The following is a 17,409-nucleotide window of genomic DNA, read 5'->3' as shown; positions in this document are numbered from 1 at the left end:
GCTGTTTTTTGTTTGTCCCTGTTCTGATAGCCTTTCCCTATTCATTCCTTTTTTGTTTTTGTCCCTGTTCTGTTAGACTATCCCTGTTCCTGTTCTTCATGTCCCTGGTTAAGGTGTCTTTTGAATAACCCTTCTTTGTTCCCTCTCAAGGGTTTACTTTCCTGATGGTCTCTACTTTAATAGTCGGATGTTATCACCAACCATGGGGCTTGTCGACCCCCATGGCCACACTCCCACATCTTCCCCTTCTTCATTAACTTAAGAAAGCGCGATTAACACAAATTAAGAAGGCAGGATCAACACAAACTAAAACACAGAGAAAAACTGCCAGGCATACTAGGTCTATCTTTAACAATCTTTGTAAAACCGTCCCTGGGAGAGGCAGGCACTGAGTGCTGCCCAGCCGGGGGGCTCTGGCTGCCCCTCCAACTCCTGGAGTCCTTCTTTGTGGGTCCAGCATATGCCAGTGGGACCCTCCCATATGCTGTTTTTTGTTTCTCCCTGCTCTGTTAGCCTGTCCCTGTTCCTGTTCTTCATGTCCCTGTTTAAGGTGTCTCCTGAATCACCCTTCTTTGTTCCCTCTCAAGGCTTTACTTTCCTCATGGCCTCATCTTTAAGAGTTGGATGTTATCACCAACCATGGGACTTGTCGACCCCCATGGCCATGCTCCCACAACTCCCCCTTCTTTATTAACATAAAAGAGCTCGATTAACACAAATTAAGAAAGCAGGTTTAACACAAATTATGAAGGCGCGATTAACAGAAATTAAGAAAGCAAGAGTAACACAAATTAAGAAAGCACTATTAACACAAAATAAAATACAGAGAAAAACTGCCAGGCATACTAATTCCATCTTTAACAAACTTTGTAACCCCATCCCTGGGAGAGGCAGGCACTGAGTCCTTCCCAGCTGGGGGGCTCTGGCTGCCCCTCCAACTCCTGGAGTCCTTGTTTGTGGGTCCTGCCTATGCCAGCGAGACCCTCCCATACGCTGTTCTTTGTTTGCCCCTGTTCTGATAGCATGTCCCTATTCATTCCTTTTTTGTTTTGTCCCTGTTCTGTTAGCCTGTCCCTGTTCCTGTTCTTCAGGTCCCTGCTTAAGGTGTCTCCTGAATCACCCTTCTTTGTTCCCTCTCAAGGCTTTACTTTCCTGGTGGTCTCTACTTTAAGAGTCGGATGTTATCACAAACCAAGGGGCTTGTCGACCCCCATGGCCACACTCCCACATCTTACCCTTCTTTATTAACATATGAAAGCGCAATTAACACAAATTAAGAAGGCAGGATCAACACAAACTAAAACACAGAGAAAAACTGCCAGGCATACTAAGTCTATCTTTAACAATCTTTGTAAAACCAGCCGTGGGAGAGGCAGGCACTGAGTGCTGCCCAGCCGGGGTGCTCTGGCTGCCCCTCCAACTCCTGGAGTCCTTGTTTGGGGGTCCTGCCTATGCCAGCGAGACCCTCCCATACGCTGTTTTTTGTTTGTCCCTGTTCTGATAGCCTGTCCCTATTCATTCCTTTTTTGTTTTTGTCCCTGTTCTGTTAGACTATCCCTGTTCCTGTTCTTCATGTCCCTGCTTAAGGTGTCTCCTGAATCACCCTTCTTTGTTCCCTCTCAAGGCTTTCCTTTCCTGATGGTCTCATCCTTAAAGGTCCGATGTTATCACCAACCATGGGGCTTGTCGACCCCCATGGCCACACTCCCACATCTTCCCCTTCTTTATTAACATAAGAAAGCACAATTAACACAAATTTAGAAGGCAGGATCAACACAAACTAAAACACAGAGAAAAACTGCCAGGCATACTAAGTCTATCTTTAACAACCTTTGTAAAACCATCCCTGGGAGAGGCAGGCACTGAGTCCTGCCCAGCCGGGGGGCTCTGGCTGCCCCTCCAAATCCTGGAGTCCTTGTTTGTGGATCCAGCATATGCCAGTGGGACCCTCCCATATGCTCTTTTTTGTTTCTCCCTGCTCTGTTAGCCTGTCCCTGTTCCTGTTCTTCATGTCCCTGTTTAAGGTGTCTCCTGAATCACCCTTCTTTGTTCCCTCTCAAGGCTTTACTTTCCTGATGGCCTCATCTTTAAGAGTTGGATGTTATCACCAACCATGGGACTTGTCGACCCCCATGGCCACGCTCCCACATCTCCCCCTTCTTTATTAACATAAAAGAGCTCGATTAACACAAATTAAGAAGGCAGGATCAACACAAACTAAAACACAGAGTAATGCTGCCAGGCATACTAAGACTATCTTTAACAAACTTTGCAACCCCATCCCTGGGAGAGGCAGGCACTGAGTGCTGCCCAGCCGGGGGGCTCTGGCTGACCCTCCAACTCCTGGAGTCCTTGTTTGTGGGTCCTGCCTATGCCAGCGAGACCCTCCCATATGCTGTTTTTTGTTTGTCCCTGTTCCGTTTTCCTGTCCCTATTCATTCCTTTTTTGTTTTCGTCCCTGTTCTGTTAGACTATCCCTGTTCCTGTCCTTCATGTCCCTGTTTAAGGTGTCTCCTGAATCACCCTTCTTTGTTCCCTCTCAAGGGTTTACATTCCTGATGGTCTCTACTTTAATAGTCGGATGTTATCACCAACCATGGGACTTGTCAACCCCCATGGCCAGGCTCCCACATCTCCCCCTTCTTTATTAACATAAAAGAGCTCGATTAACACAAATTAAGAAAGCAGGTTTAACACAAATTAAGAAGGCGCGATTAACAGAAATTAAGAAAGCAAGAGAAACACAAATTAAGAAAGCACTATTAACACAAATTAAAATACAGAGAAAAACTGCCAGGCATACTAATTCCATCTTTAACAAACTTTGTAACCCCATCCCTGGGAGAGGCAGGCACTGAGTGCTGCCCAGCCGGGGGGCTCTGGCTGCCCCTCCAACTCCTGGAGTCCTTGTCTGTGGGTCGTGCATATGCTAGCGGGACCATCCCATACAATTTTTTTTTGTTTGTCCCTGTTCTGTTAGCCTGTCCCTGTTCCTGTTCTTCATGTCCCTGCTTAAGGTGTCTCCTGAATCACCCTTTGTTCCCTCTCAGGGCTTTACTTTCCTGATGGTCTCATCCTTAAGAGTCGGATGTGATCACCAACCATGGGGCTTGTCGACCCCCATGGCCACACTCCCACATCTTCCCCTTCTTTATTAACTTAAGAAAGCGCGATTAACACAAATTAAGAAGGCAGGATCAGCACAAACTAAAACACAGAGAAAAACTACCAGGCATACTAAGTCTATCTTTAACAATCTTTGTAAAACCAGCCGTGGGAGAGGCAGGCACTGAGTGCTGCCCAGCCGGGGGGCTCTGGCTGACCCTCCAACTCCTGGAGTCCTTGTTTGTGGGTCCTGCCTATGCCAGCGAGACCCTCCCATATGCTGTTTTTTGTTTGTCCCTGTTCCGTTTTCCTGTCCCTATTCATTCCTTTTTTGTTTTCGTCCCTGTTCTGTTAGACTATCCCTGTTCCTGTCCTTCATGTCCCTGTTTAAGGTGTCTCCTGAATCACCCTTCTTTGTTCCCTCTCAAGGGTTTACATTCCTGATGGTCTCTACTTTAATAGTCGGATGTTATCACCAACCATGGGGCTTGTCGACCCCCATGGCCACACTCCCACATCTTCCCCTTCTTTATTAACATAAGAAAGCGCGATTAACACAAATTAAGAAGGCAGGATCAACACAAACTAAAACACAGAGAAAAACTGCCAGGCATACTAAGTCTATCTTTAACAATCTTCGTAAAACACTCCCTGGGAGAGGCAGGCACTGAGTGCTGCCCAGCCGGGGGGCTCTGGCTGCCCCTCCAACTCCTGGAGTCCTTGATTGTGGGTCCAGCATATGCCAGTGGGTCCCTCCCATATGCTGTTTTTTGTTTCCTCCTGCTCTGTTAGACTATCCCTGTTCCTGTTCTTCATGTCCCTGTTTAAGGTGTCTCCTGAATCACCCTTCTTTGTTCCCTCTCAAGGGTTTACTTTCCTGATGGCCTCATCTTTAAGAGTCGGATGTTATCACCAACCATGGGGCTTGTCGACCCCCATGGCCAGTCTCCCACATCTCCCCCTTCTTTATTAACATAAAAGAGCTCGATTAACACAAATTAAGAAAGCAGGTTTAACACAAATTAAGAAGGCGCGATTAACAGAAATTAAGAAAGCAAGAGAAACACAAATTAAGAAAGCACTATTAACACAAATTAAAATACAGAGAAAAACTGCCAGGCATACTAATTCCATCTTTAACAAACTTTGTAACCCCATCCCTGGGAGAGGCAGGCACTGAGTGCTGCCCAGCCGGGGGGCTCTGGCTGCCCCTCCAACTCCTGGAGTCCTTGTCTGTGGGTCGTGCATATGCTAGCGGGACCATCCCATAAAATTTTTTTTTGTTTGTCCCTGTTCTGTTAGCCTGTCCCTGTTCCTGTTCTTCATGTCCCTGCTTAAGGTGTCTCCTGAATCACCCTTTGTTCCCTCTCAGGGCTTTACTTTCCTGATGGTCTCATCCTTAAGAGTCGGATGTGATCACCAACCATGGGGCTTGTCGACCCCCATGGCCACACTCCCACATCTTCCCCTTCTTTATTAACTTAAGAAAGCGCGATTAACACAAATTAAGAAGGCAGGATCAGCACAAACTAAAACACAGAGAAAAACTACCAGGCATACTAAGTCTATCTTTAACAATCTTTGTAAAACCAGCCGTGGGAGAGGCAGGCACTGAGTGCTGCCCAGCCGGGGGGCTCTGGCTGACCCTCCAACTCCTGGAGTCCTTGTTTGTGGGTCCTGCCTATGCCAGCGAGACCCTCCCATATGCTGTTTTTTGTTTGTCCCTGTTCCGTTTTCCTGTCCCTATTCATTCCTTTTTTGTTTTCGTCCCTGTTCTGTTAGACTATCCCTGTTCCTGTCCTTCATGTCCCTGTTTAAGGTGTCTCCTGAATCACCCTTCTTTGTTCCCTCTCAAGGGTTTACATTCCTGATGGTCTCTACTTTAATAGTCGGATGTTATCACCAACCATGGGGCTTGTCGACCCCCATGGGCACACTCCCACATCTTCCCCTTCTTTATTAACATAAGAAAGCGCGATTAACACAAATTAAGAAGGCAGGATCAACACAAACTAAAACACAGAGAAAAACTGCCAGGCATACTAAGTCTATCTTTAACAATCTTCGTAAAACACTCCCTGGGAGAGGCAGGCACTGAGTGCTGCCCAGCCGGGGGGCTCTGGCTGCCCCTCCAACTCCTGGAGTCCTTGATTGTGGGTCCAGCATATGCCAGTGGGTCCCTCCCATATGCTGTTTTTTGTTTCCTCCTGCTCTGTTAGACTATCCCTGTTCCTGTTCTTCATGTCCCTGTTTAAGGTGTCTCCTGAATCACCCTTCTTTGTTCCCTCTCAAGGGTTTACTTTCCTGATGGCCTCATCTTTAAGAGTCGGATGTTATCACCAACCATGGGGCTTGTCGACCCCCATGGCCAGTCTCCCACATCTCCCCCTTCTTTATTAACATAAAAGAGCTCGATTAACACAAATTAAGAAAGCAGGTTTAACACAAATTAAGAAGGCGCGATTAACAGAAATTAAGAAAGCAAGAGAAACACAAATTAAGAAAGCACTATTAACACAAATTAAAATACAGAGAAAAACTGCCAGGCATACTAATTCCATCTTTAACAAACTTTGTAACCCCATCCCTGGGAGAGGCAGGCACTGAGTGCTGCCCAGCCGGGGGGCTCTGGCTGCCCCTCCAACTCCTGGAGTCCTTGTCTGTGGGTCGTGCATATGCTAGCGGGACCATCCCATAAAATTTTTTTTTGTTTGTCCCTGTTCTGTTAGCCTGTCCCTGTTCCTGTTCTTCATGTCCCTGCTTAAGGTGTCTCCTGAATCACCCTTTGTTCCCTCTCAGGGCTTTACTTTCCTGATGGTCTCATCCTTAAGAGTCGGATGTGATCACCAACCATGGGGCTTGTCGACCCCCATGGCCACACTCCCACATCTTCCCCTTCTTTATTAACTTAAGAAAGCGCGATTAACACAAATTAAGAAGGCAGGATCAGCACAAACTAAAACACAGAGAAAAACTACCAGGCATACTAAGTCTATCTTTAACAATCTTTGTAAAACCAGCCGTGGGAGAGGCAGGCACTGAGTGCTGCCCAGCCGGGGGGCTCTGGCTGACCCTCCAACTCCTGGAGTCCTTGTTTGTGGGTCCTGCCTATGCCAGCGAGACCCTCCCATATGCTGTTTTTTGTTTGTCCCTGTTCCGTTTTCCTGTCCCTATTCATTCCTTTTTTGTTTTCGTCCCTGTTCTGTTAGACTATCCCTGTTCCTGTCCTTCATGTCCCTGTTTAAGGTGTCTCCTGAATCACCCTTCTTTGTTCCCTCTCAAGGGTTTACATTCCTGATGGTCTCTACTTTAATAGTCGGATGTTATCACCAACCATGGGGCTTGTCGACCCCCATGGCCACACTCCCACATCTTCCCCTTCTTTATTAACATAAGAAAGCGCGATTAACACAAATTAAGAAGGCAGGATCAACACAAACTAAAACACAGAGAAAAACTGCCAGGCATACTAAGTCTATCTTTAACAATCTTCGTAAAACACTCCCTCGGAGAGGCAGGCACTGAGTGCTGCCCAGCCGGGGGGCTCTGGCTGCCCCTCCAACTCCTGGAGTCCTTGTTTGTGGATCCAGCATATGCCAGTGGGTCCCTCCCATATGCTGTTTTTTGTTTCCTCCTGCTCTGTTAGACTATCCCTGTTCCTGTTCTTCATGTCCCTGTTTAAGGTGTCTCCTGAATCACCCTTCTTTGTTCCCTCTCAACTCTTTACTTTCCTGATGGCCTCATCTTTAAGAGTCGCATGTTATCACCAACCATGGGACTTCTCGACCCCCATGGCCATGCTCCCACATCTCCCCCTTCTTTATTAACATAAAAGAGCTCGATTAACACAAATTAAGAAAGCAGGTTTAACACAAATTAAGAAGGCGCGATTAACAGAAATTAAGAAAGCAAGAGAAACACAAATTAAGAAAGCACTATTAACACAAATTAAAATACAGAGAAAAACTGCCAGGCATACTAATTCCATCTTTAACAAACTTTGTAACCCCATCCCTGGGAGAGGCAGGCACTGAGTGCTGCCCAGCCGGGGGGCTCTGGCTGCCCCTCCAACTCCTGGAGTCCTTGTTTGTGGGTCCAGCATATGCCAGTGGGACCCTCCCATATGCTCTTTTTTGTTTCCTCCTGCTCTGTTAGCCTGCCCCTGTTCCTGTTCTTCATGTCCCTGCTTAAGGTGTCTCCTGAATCACCCTTCTTTGTTCCCTCTCAAATCTTTACTTTCCTGATGGCCTCATCTTTAAGAGTCGGATGTGATCACCAACCATGGGGCTTGTCGACCCCCATGGCCACACTCCCACATCTCCTCCTTCTTTATTAACATAAGAAAGCGCAATTAACACAAATTAAGAAGGCAGGATCAACACAAACTAAAACACAGAGAAAAGCTGCCAGGCATACTAAGACTATCTTTAACAAACTTTGCAACCCCATCCCTGGGAGTGGCAGGCACTGAGTGCTGCCCAGCCGAGGGGCTCTGGCTGCCCCTCCAACTCCTGGAGTCCTTGTTTGGGGGTCCTGCGTAAGCCAGCGTGACCCTCCCATACCCTCTTTTTGTTCGTCCCTGTTCTGTTAGCCTGTACCTATTCATTCCTTTTCTGTTTTTGTCCCTGTTCTGTTTGCCTGTCCCTATTCATTCCTTTTTTTTGTCCCTGTGCTGTTAGCCTGTCCCTGTTCCTGTTCTTCATGTCCCTGTTTGTTTTCTTCTCGTCCCTGTTCGTTTTCATGTCCCTGTTGGGGGGCGATTTGTGGCGTAAAGACCGCACGGACAACGGGGTTCTTTCAGGATCTGTAACTGCTACCTCTTTATTGACGACATAACTTGAACTCTCTCTTACTGAGGGCATAACTTCATCTCTCAGAGTGAGGGCACAACTTCATTCTATCCCTTATTCAGGAAAGGCTCCCTTCCTATAATTTCCGCCTCACAGCAGTACCTTTCCACTAACTAGTCATTGGTAAACAACTTTGCCCGGAACAGCAAACACCCAGCAACTTCCATGCTTTAATGGCTGGAGAACTAGCCACCCCAGACAAGAAGGTGTCACCTGAATCACCCTTCTTTGTTCCCTCTCAACTCTTTAAATTCCTGATGGTCTCATCCTTGAGTCGGATGTTATTACCAACCATGGGGCTTGTCGACCCCCATGGCCACACTCACACATCTTCCCCTTCTTTATTAACATAAGAAAGCGCGATTAACACAAATTAAGAAGGAAGGATCAACTCAAACTAAAACACAGAGAAAAACTGCCAGGCATACTAAGTCTATGTTTAACAACCTTTGTAAAACCAACCTGGGAGAGGCAGGCACTGAGTGCTGCCCAGCCGGGGGGCTCTGGCTGCCCCTCCAACTCCTGGAGTCCTTGTTTGTGGGTCCAGCATATGCCAGTGGGACCCTCCCATATGCTGTTTTTTGTTTCCTCCTGCTCTGTTAGCCTGCCCCTGTTCCTGTTCTTCATGTCCCTGCTTAAGGTGTCTCCTGAATCACCCTTCTTTGTTCCCTCTCAACTCTTTACTTTCCTGATGGCCTCATCTTTAAGAGTCGGATGTGATCACCAACCATGGGGCTTGTCGACCCCCATGGCCACACTCCCACATCTCCTCCTTCTTTATTAACATAAGAAAGCGCAATTAACACAAATTAAGAAGGCAGGATCAACACAAACTAAAACACAGAGAAAAGCTGCCAGGCATACTAAGACTATCTTTAACAAACTTTGCAACCCCATCCCTGGGAGAGGCAGGCACTGAGTGCTGCCCAGCCGAGGGGCTCTGGCTGCCCCTCCAACTCCTGGAGTCCTTGTTTGGGGGTCCTGCGTAAGCCAGCGTGACCCTCCCATACACTCTTTTTGTTCGTCCCTGTTCTGTTAGCCTGTACCTATTCATTCCTTTTCTGTTTTGGTCCCTGTTCCGTTTGCCTGTCCCTATTCATTCCTTTTTTGTTTTTGCCCCTGTTCTGTTAGCCTGTCCCTGTTCGTCTTCTTCATGTCCCTGTTTGTTTTCTTCTCGTCCCTGTTCGTTTTCATGTCCCTGTTGGGGGGCGATTTGTGGCGTAAAGACCGCACGGACAACGGGGTTCTTTCAGGATCTGTAACTGCTACCTCTTTATTGACGACATAACTTGAACTCTCTCTTACTGAGGGCATAACTTCATCTCTCAGAGTGAGGGCACAACTTCATTCTATCCCTTATTCAGGAAAGGCTCCCTTCCTATAATTTCCGCCTCACAGCAGTACCTTTCCCTGGAGTCCTTGTTTGTGGGTCCTGCCTATGCCAGCGAGACCCTCCCATACGCTGTTTTTTGTTTGTCGCTGTTCTGATAGCATGTCCCTATTAATTCTTTTTTTGTTTTGTCCCTGTTCTGTTAGCCTGTCCCTGTTCCTGTTCTTCATGTCCCTGCTTAAGGTGTCTCCTGAATCACCCTTCTTTGTTCCCTCTCAAGGCTTTACTTTCCTGATGGTCTCTACTTTAATAGTGGGATGTGATCACCAACCATGGGGCTTGTCAACCCCCATGGCCACACTCCCACATCTTCCCCTTCTTTATTAAAATAAGAAAGCGCGATTAACACAAATTAAGAAGGCAGGATCAACACAAAGTAAAACACAGAGAAAAACTGCCAGGCATACTAATTCCATCTTTAACAAACTTTGTAACCCCATCCCTGGGAGAGGCAGGCACTGAGTGCTGCCCAGCTGGGGGGCTCTGGCTGCCCCTCCAACTCCTGGAGTCCTTGTTTGTGGGTCCTGCCTATGCCAGCGAGACCCTCCCATATGCTGTTTTTTGTTCGTCCCTGTTCCGTTTGCCTGTCCCTATTCATTCCTTTTTTGTTTTTGTCCCTGTGCTGTTAGCCTGTCCCTGTTCCTGTTCTTCATGTCCCTGTTTGTTTTCTTCTTGTCCCTGTTTGTTTTCTTGTCCCTGTTGGGGGGCGATTTTTGGCGTAAAGACCGCACGGAAAACGGGGTTCTTTCAGGATCTGTAACTGCTACCTCTTTATTGATGACATAACTTGAACTCTCTCTTACTGAAGGCATAACTTCATCTCTCAGAGTGAGGGCACAACTTCATTCTATCCCTTATTCAGGAAAGGCTCCCTTCCTATAACTTCCGCCTCACAGCAGTACCTTTCCACTAACTAGTCATTGGTCAACAACTTTGCCCGGCAACAGAAAACACCCAGCAACTTCCATGCTTTAATGGCTGGAGAACAAGCCACCCCAGACAAGAAGGTGTCACCTGAATCACCCTTCTTTGTTCCCTCTCAACTCTTTAAATTCCTGATGGTCTCATCCTTAAGAGTCGGATGTTATTACCAACCATGGGGCTTGTCGACCCCCATGGCCACACTCCCACATCTTCCCCTTCTTTATTAACTTAAGAAAGCGCTATTAACACATATTAAGAAGGCAGGATCAACACAAACTAAAACACAGAGAAAAACTGCCAGGCATACTAAGTCTATCTTTAACAATCTTTGTAAAACCATCCCTGGGCATGGCAGGCACTGAGTGCTGCCCAGCCGGGGGGCTCTGGCTGCCCCTCCAACTCCTGGAGTCCTTGTTTGTGGGTCCGACCTATGCCAGCGAGACCCTCCCATACGCTGTTTTTTGTTTGTCCCTGTTCTGATAGCCTGTCCCTGTTCCTGTTCTTCATGTCCCTGTTTAAGGTGTCTCCTGAATCACCCTTCTTTGTTCCCTCTCAACTCTTTACTTTCCTGATGGCCTCATCTTTAAGAGTCGGATGTTATCACCAACCATGGGACTTGTCGACCCCCATGGCCACACTCCTACAACTCCCCCTTCTTTATTAACATAAAAGAGCTCGATTAACACAAATTAAGAAAGCATGTTTAACACAAATTAAGAAGGCGCGATTAACAGAAATTAAGAAAGCAGAGTAACACAAATTAAGAAAGCACTATTAACACAAACTAAAATACAGAGAAAAACGGCCAGGCATACTAATTCCATCTTTAACAAACTTTGTAACCCCATCCCTGGGAGAGGCAGGCACTGAGTGCTGCCTAGCTGGGGGGCTCTGGCTGCCCCTCTGTTGTGGTTTAACCCGGCTGGCAGCTAAACACCACACAGCCATTCGCTCCCCCTCCCCCCTCCCTCTCTGGGATGGGGGAGAGAAACGGGAAAGTGAAGCCGGTGAGTTGAGATAAAGACAGTTTATTAAGACCGGAATATAATAATAACAATAATAATAATAATAGTGAGAATGATAATAGTATTAATAATAATAATGTGTAAGAAAACAAGTGATGCACAATGCAATTGCTCACCACCCGCTGACCGATGCCCAGCCTATCCCCGAGCAGCCAGCCCCCCCACCCCGGCCAGCCACCCCTATATATTGTTTAGCATTCAAAAGCATTCTTCTTACGGGTTACTTGGTAGAGCGGGTTTACAATCAGACTGTAATTTGGAATATGCATTCTCCAAAACCCCACGACACCTAGGAAAGTTTGTGTTTCTTTTTTGCTAGTTGGTGGAGACATAGCTGTTATTTTGTTGATCACATCCATTGGGATTTGACGACGTCCATCTTGCCATTTTTTTCCTAAAAACTGGATCTCTCGTGCAGGTCCTTTAACTTTATTCTGTTTTATGGCAAAACCGGCCTTCAGAAGGATTTGGACTATTTTCTTCCCTTTCTCGAAAACTTCTTCTGCAGTGTCACCCCACACAATGATGTCATCGATGTACTGCAGGTGTTCAGGAGCTTCCCCCTGCTCCAGCGCAGACTGGATCAGTCCATGGCAAATGGTAGGGCTGTGTTTCCACCCCTGGGGCAGCCGATTCCAAGTATATTGGACTCCCCTCCAAGTGAAAGCAAACTGTGGCCTGCACTCTGCTGCTAGAGGGATGGAGAAGAATGCATTAGCGATATCAATTGTGGCATACCACTTGGCTGCCTTTGATTCCAGTTCATACTGGAGTTCTAGCATGTCCGGCACTGCAGCACTCAGTGGTGGCGTGACTTCGTTCAGGCCACGATAGTCCACTGTTAGTCTCCACTCACCATTAGACTTTCGCACTGGCCATATAGGACTATTAAAAGGTGAATGAGTCTTGCTGATCACTCCTTGGCTCTCCAGTTGACGAATTAGCTTATGGATGGGACTCAGGGAGTCTCGGTTGGTGCGATATTGCCGCCGGTGCACAGTTGTGGTAGCGATCGGCACTTGCTGTTCTTCAACCCTCAGCAACCCCACAACAGAAGGGTCCTCTGAGAGACCAGGCAAGGTAGACAACTGTTTAATGTCCTCTGTCTCCAAGGCAGCTATGCCAAAAGCCCAGCGGAACCCTTTTGGGTCCTTGAAATATCCTCTTCTAAGATAGTCTATGCCAAGGATGCACGGAGCATCTGGGCCAGTCACAATACGGTGCTTTTGCCACTCATTACCGGTTAGACTCACTTCAGCCTCCAATACAGTTAACTGCTGGGATCCCCCCGTCACACCATAAATACAGATGGGCTCTGGCCCTTTATAGCTTGATGGCATTAGAGTACATTGTGCACCGGTGTCTACCAAAGCCTTATACTTCTGTGCGTCTGACGTGCCAGGCCATCGAATCCACACAGTCCAATAAACTCGATTGTCCCTTTCCTCCCCCTGGCTGGAGGCAGGGCCCCTCTAGTCCTGGTCAGAATCTTCGTTTCTGTGTTTAAAGGACTGCCTGCTGGAAGTTGGAGCAGCAAACTTTTCAGAGAACTCCTTTTTCCCAATTGTTTTCCTTTGCAATTCACGTACCCGTGCCTCTAGGGTCGCAGTAGATTTTCCATCCCATTTTCTCATGTCCTCTCCATGGTCACGTAGGTAAAACCACAGGGTGGCGCGGTGTGTGTGCCCACCATATTGTCTTCCTTGCATAGATGAACGTTTACCCCTAATAGCTGAGACACTGGTTTGTACAGGTGGGGAGGAAAATAATCTCTCTTCAAGTTGGTGGATCTTTTCAGAAAGTTTCTCCAAAGTATTCTCTTTTAGCTGGTGGACACTGGTTCGTTCAGGTGGAGGGGAAGATAAATTCTCTTTAAGTTGGTGGACCTCTTCAGAGAGTTTCTCCACAGCTGAGACACAGGCCTGTAGGGAAGAGGAGAGATTTCCTTTGTACTGCCGGAGTATTTTAGTCACTTCATTCACTGTGGGATTCTCCTCCGCTTTCCAGGCTAGTATTGCCAATGAGCTGGCATATGATGATGGTGCACTCTGTACAAACTTCCGCCACATGGGTAGTGTACACCGGACTGCATCTGGATCTGCGGATGTTTGTGCGTCGTCTAGGTCCTTATAAATTACTTCCCGTACGGCCAATTCCCTCAGGTACTGAATTCCCTTCTCCATGGTGGTCCATTTGCCTGGTAGACATACAAGTTCTTCCTTGAAGGGATACCTTTCCTGCACAGCTGACAGGAGACGCCTCCAGAGGCTGCGAGATCGTGCTCCATCTCCAATTGCTTTGTCAATGCACGCGTCCCTAGCAAGGGATCCCAGCCGCCTGGCTTCCTTGCCCTCTAATTCCACATAATTGGCTCCCGTGTCCCAGCACCGGAGCAGCCAGGTGGCAAGCTGCTCACCTATACAGCGACCAAAATCTTTTCGCACATCTCGTAGCTCACGCTGGTATAGAGTCCGGGTAGTTACTGTTGATTTTTCGACATCCTCATCCTCATCTTCAGTCTCCTGCACCTTTGATGGCCCAGCCTCGTCTTCACTATGCCCAGACTTAGCAGAAGACTGTCTGCGTTCTAAACGACCTGAGCCTCTATACCATTTTTTCACCTTGTCTACAGGGGCAACTTGCAATGCTACAGCTCGTTTCTCTAACCCAGCCACAGGGTCTGCCACAGGGGTTGGAATACCCTCTGCGGGGTCAACTTGCACTGCTACAGCTCGTTTCTCTGACCCAGACACAAGAGTGGGAGCAGCTGCAGGAGCTGGAGCTGCTGCAGGGGCTGGAGTGGCTGCAGGAGCTGGAGCTGGAGCAGCTGCAGGGGCTGGAGCGGCTGCAGGAGCTGGAGCTGGAGCGGCTGCAGGGGCTGGAGCGGCTGCAGGAGCTGGAGCTGGAGCTGGAGCGGCTGCAGGGGCTGGAGTGGCTGCAGGAGCTGGAACTGGAGCGGCTGCAGGAGCTGGAGCGGCTGCAGGGGCTGGAGCTGGAGTGGCTGCAGGAGCCGGAGCGGCTGCAGGAGCTGGAGCGGCTGCAGGAGCTGGAGCTGGAGCGGCTGCAGGAGCTGGAGCTGGAGCGGCTGCAGGAGCTGGAGCGGCTGCAGGAGCTGGAGCGGCTGCAGGAGCTGGAACTGGAGCGGCTGCAGGAGCTGGAGCTGGAGCGGCTGCAGGAGCTGGAACTGGAGTGGCTGCAGGAGCTGGAGCGGCTGCAGGAGCTGGAACTGGAGTGGCTGCAGGAGCTGGAACTGGAGTGGCTGCAGGAGCTGGAGCGGCTGCAGGAGCTGGAGCTGGAGCGGCTGCAGGAGCTGGAGCTGGAGCAGCTGCAGGAGCAGGAGCGGCTGCAGGAGCTGGAACTGGAGCTAGGTTGCTAGTAGCATCAATTGCAGCTCGATAGGCACAAGCCAGACCCCAGCACGCCACAGTGATTTGTGTCACTTTGGAACTGCCAGAGTCATGACACCTTTTTTTCAAGCATTCTGCCAGCTTTTTAGGATTTTGCAGTTGTTCAGGGGTGAATGTCCAAAACACTGGAGGTGACCACTGCTCTAGAAACCTGCCCATATCCTCCCACACTCCCTGCCACTCGCAACTACCCCGCCTCAAGACAGATCTCCGGATGAGATTCCTAAGTAGCTGTTTAACCCTCAACAAAACCTGAAGCGCATTCAGGAGACATAACATACCAGCTACTATGAGGGAAAATTAACTCTGTCCTAACTGGAACCAGGACAGATATCCACCCCTTATTCCATACCATTTATGTCATGCTCAGGTTACACTCTTTCCAATACATTCTAATTAATCACCATTTTCATCTATGATATATAGCAATCATGGTAGTGATGACATACAGTATTATATAATAATTAACATACTACAATTCAACTCATGGGCTATTCTCACCCAGTATCAAATCCCCTTGAGGTACACACCTCATTAACTCTGTCCTAACTGGAACCAGGACAGCATACTAAGTCTATCTTTAACAACCTTTGTAAAACCATCCCTGGGAGAGGCAGGCACTGAGTGCTGCCCAGCCGGGGGGCTCTGGCTGCCCCTCCAACTCCTGGAGTCCTAGTTTTGGGTCCAGCATATGCCAGTGGGACCCTCCCATATGCTGTTTTTTGTTTCCTCCTGCTCTGTTAGCCTGTCCCTGTTCCTGTTCTTCATGTCCCTGTTTAAGGTGTCTCCTGAATCAGCCTTCTTTGTTCCCTCTCAACTCTTTACTTTCCTGATGGCCTCATCTTTAAGAGTCGGATGTTATCACCAACCATGGGACTTGTCGACCCCCATGGCCAGGCTCCCACATCTCCCCCTTCTTTATTAACATAAAAGAGCTCGATTAACACAAATTAAGAAAGCAGGTTTAACACAAATTAAGAAGGCGCGATTAACAGAAATTAAGAAAGCAAGAGTAACACAAATTAAGAAAGCACTATTAACACAAACTAAAATACAGAGAAAAACTGCCAAGCATACTAATTCCATCTTTAACAAACTTTGTAACCCCATCCCTGGGAGAGGCAGGCACTGAGTGCTGCCTAGCCGGGGGGCTCTGGCTGCCCCTCCACCTCCTGGAGTCCTTGTTTGTGGGTCCTGCGTAAGCCAGCGTGACCCTCCCATAAGCTCTGTTAGTTCGTCCCTGTTCTGTTAGCCTGTACCTATTCATTCCTATTCTGTTTTTGTCCCTGTTCCGTTTGCCTGTCCCTATTCATTCCTTTTTTGTTTTTGTCCCTGTTCTGTTAGCCTGTCCCTGTTCCTGTTCTTCATGTCCCTGTTTGTTTTCTTCTCGTCCCTGTTTGATTTCTTCATGTCCGTGTTTGGGCGCGATTTGTGGTGTAAAGACCGCACGGACACCGGGGTTCTTTCAGGATCTGTAACTGCTACCTCTTTATTGATGACATAACTTCAACTCTCTCTTACTGAGGGCATAACTTCATCTCTCAGAGTGAGGGCACAACTTCATTCTATCCCTTATTCAGGACAAGCTCCCTTCCTATAACTTCCGCCTCACAGCAGTACCTTTCCACTAACTAGTCATTGGTCAACAACTTTGCCCGGCAACAGCAAACACCCAGCAACTTCCATGCTTTAATGGCTGGAGAACTAGCCAACCCAGACAAGAAGGTGTCACCTGAATCACCCTTCTTTGTTCCCTCTCAACTCTTTAAATTCCTGATGGTCTCATCCTTAAGAGTCCGATGTTATCACCAACCATGGGGCTTATCGACCCCCATGGCCAAACTCCCACATCTTCCCCTTCTTTATTAACAGAAGAAAGCGCGATTAACACATATTAAGAAGTCGGGATCAACACAAACTAAAACACAGAGAAAAACTGCCAGGCATACTAAGTCTATCTTTAACAAACTTTGTAAAACCATCCCTGGGAGAGGCAGGCACTGAGTGCTGCCCAACCGGGGGGCTCTGGCTGCCCCTCCAACTCCTGGAGTCCTTGTTTGTGGGTCCTGCTTATGCCAGCGAGACCCTCCCATACGCTGTTTTTTGTTTGTCCCTGTTCTGATACTCTGTCCCTATTCATTCCTTTTTTGTTTTTGTCCCTGTGCTGTTAGCCTGTCCCTGTTCCTGTTCTTCATGTCCCTGTTTGTTTTCTTCTTGTCCCTGTTCGTTTTCATGTCCCTGTTGGGGGGCGATTTGTGGCGTAAAGACCGCACGGACAATGGGGTTCTTTCAGGATCTGTAACTGCTACCTCTTTATTGATGACATAACTTGAACTCTCTCTTACTGAAGGCATAACTTCATCTCTCAGAGTGAGGGCACAACTTCATTCTATCCCTTATTCAGGAAAGGCTCCCTTCCTATAACTTCCGCCTCACAGCAGTACCTTTCCACTAACTAGTCATTGGTCAACAACTTGACCAATGCAACAGCAAACACCCAGCAACTTCCATGCTTTAATGGCTGGAGAACAAGCCACCCCAGACAAGAAGGTGTCACCTGAATCACCCTTCTTTGTTCCCTCTCAACTCTTTACTTTCCTGATGGCCTCATCTTTAAGAGTCGGATGTTATCACCAACCATGGGACTTGTCGACCCCCATGGCCATGCTCCCACATCTCCCCCTTATTTATTAACATAGAAGAGCTCG

General features: G+C 48.0%; 1 protein-coding gene across 1 annotated transcript in view; it reads left to right on the top strand.

Moving 5' to 3' along the window:
* The window catches only part of LOC308184966 (uncharacterized protein), a gene marked incomplete at its 3' end in the record, with an annotated part of 95,142 nt that extends 77,963 nt beyond the window's left edge, over positions 1–17,179 (top strand). The window contains exon 3 of the mRNA XM_080572513.1: positions 17,161–17,179. Coding sequence (XP_080428639.1) covers positions 17,161–17,179 — 19 coding nt within the window. The remainder of the gene's footprint in view (positions 1–17,160) is intronic.
* Positions 17,180–17,409: the final 230 nt, after the last annotated feature.

Source organism: Anser brachyrhynchus (genome assembly GCF_964034855.1).
Source record: "Anser brachyrhynchus genome assembly, chromosome: W".
In the NCBI taxonomy this organism is placed as follows: domain Eukaryota; kingdom Metazoa; phylum Chordata; class Aves; order Anseriformes; family Anatidae; genus Anser; species Anser brachyrhynchus.
This window is presented reverse-complemented; position numbering and strand designations above follow the sequence as displayed.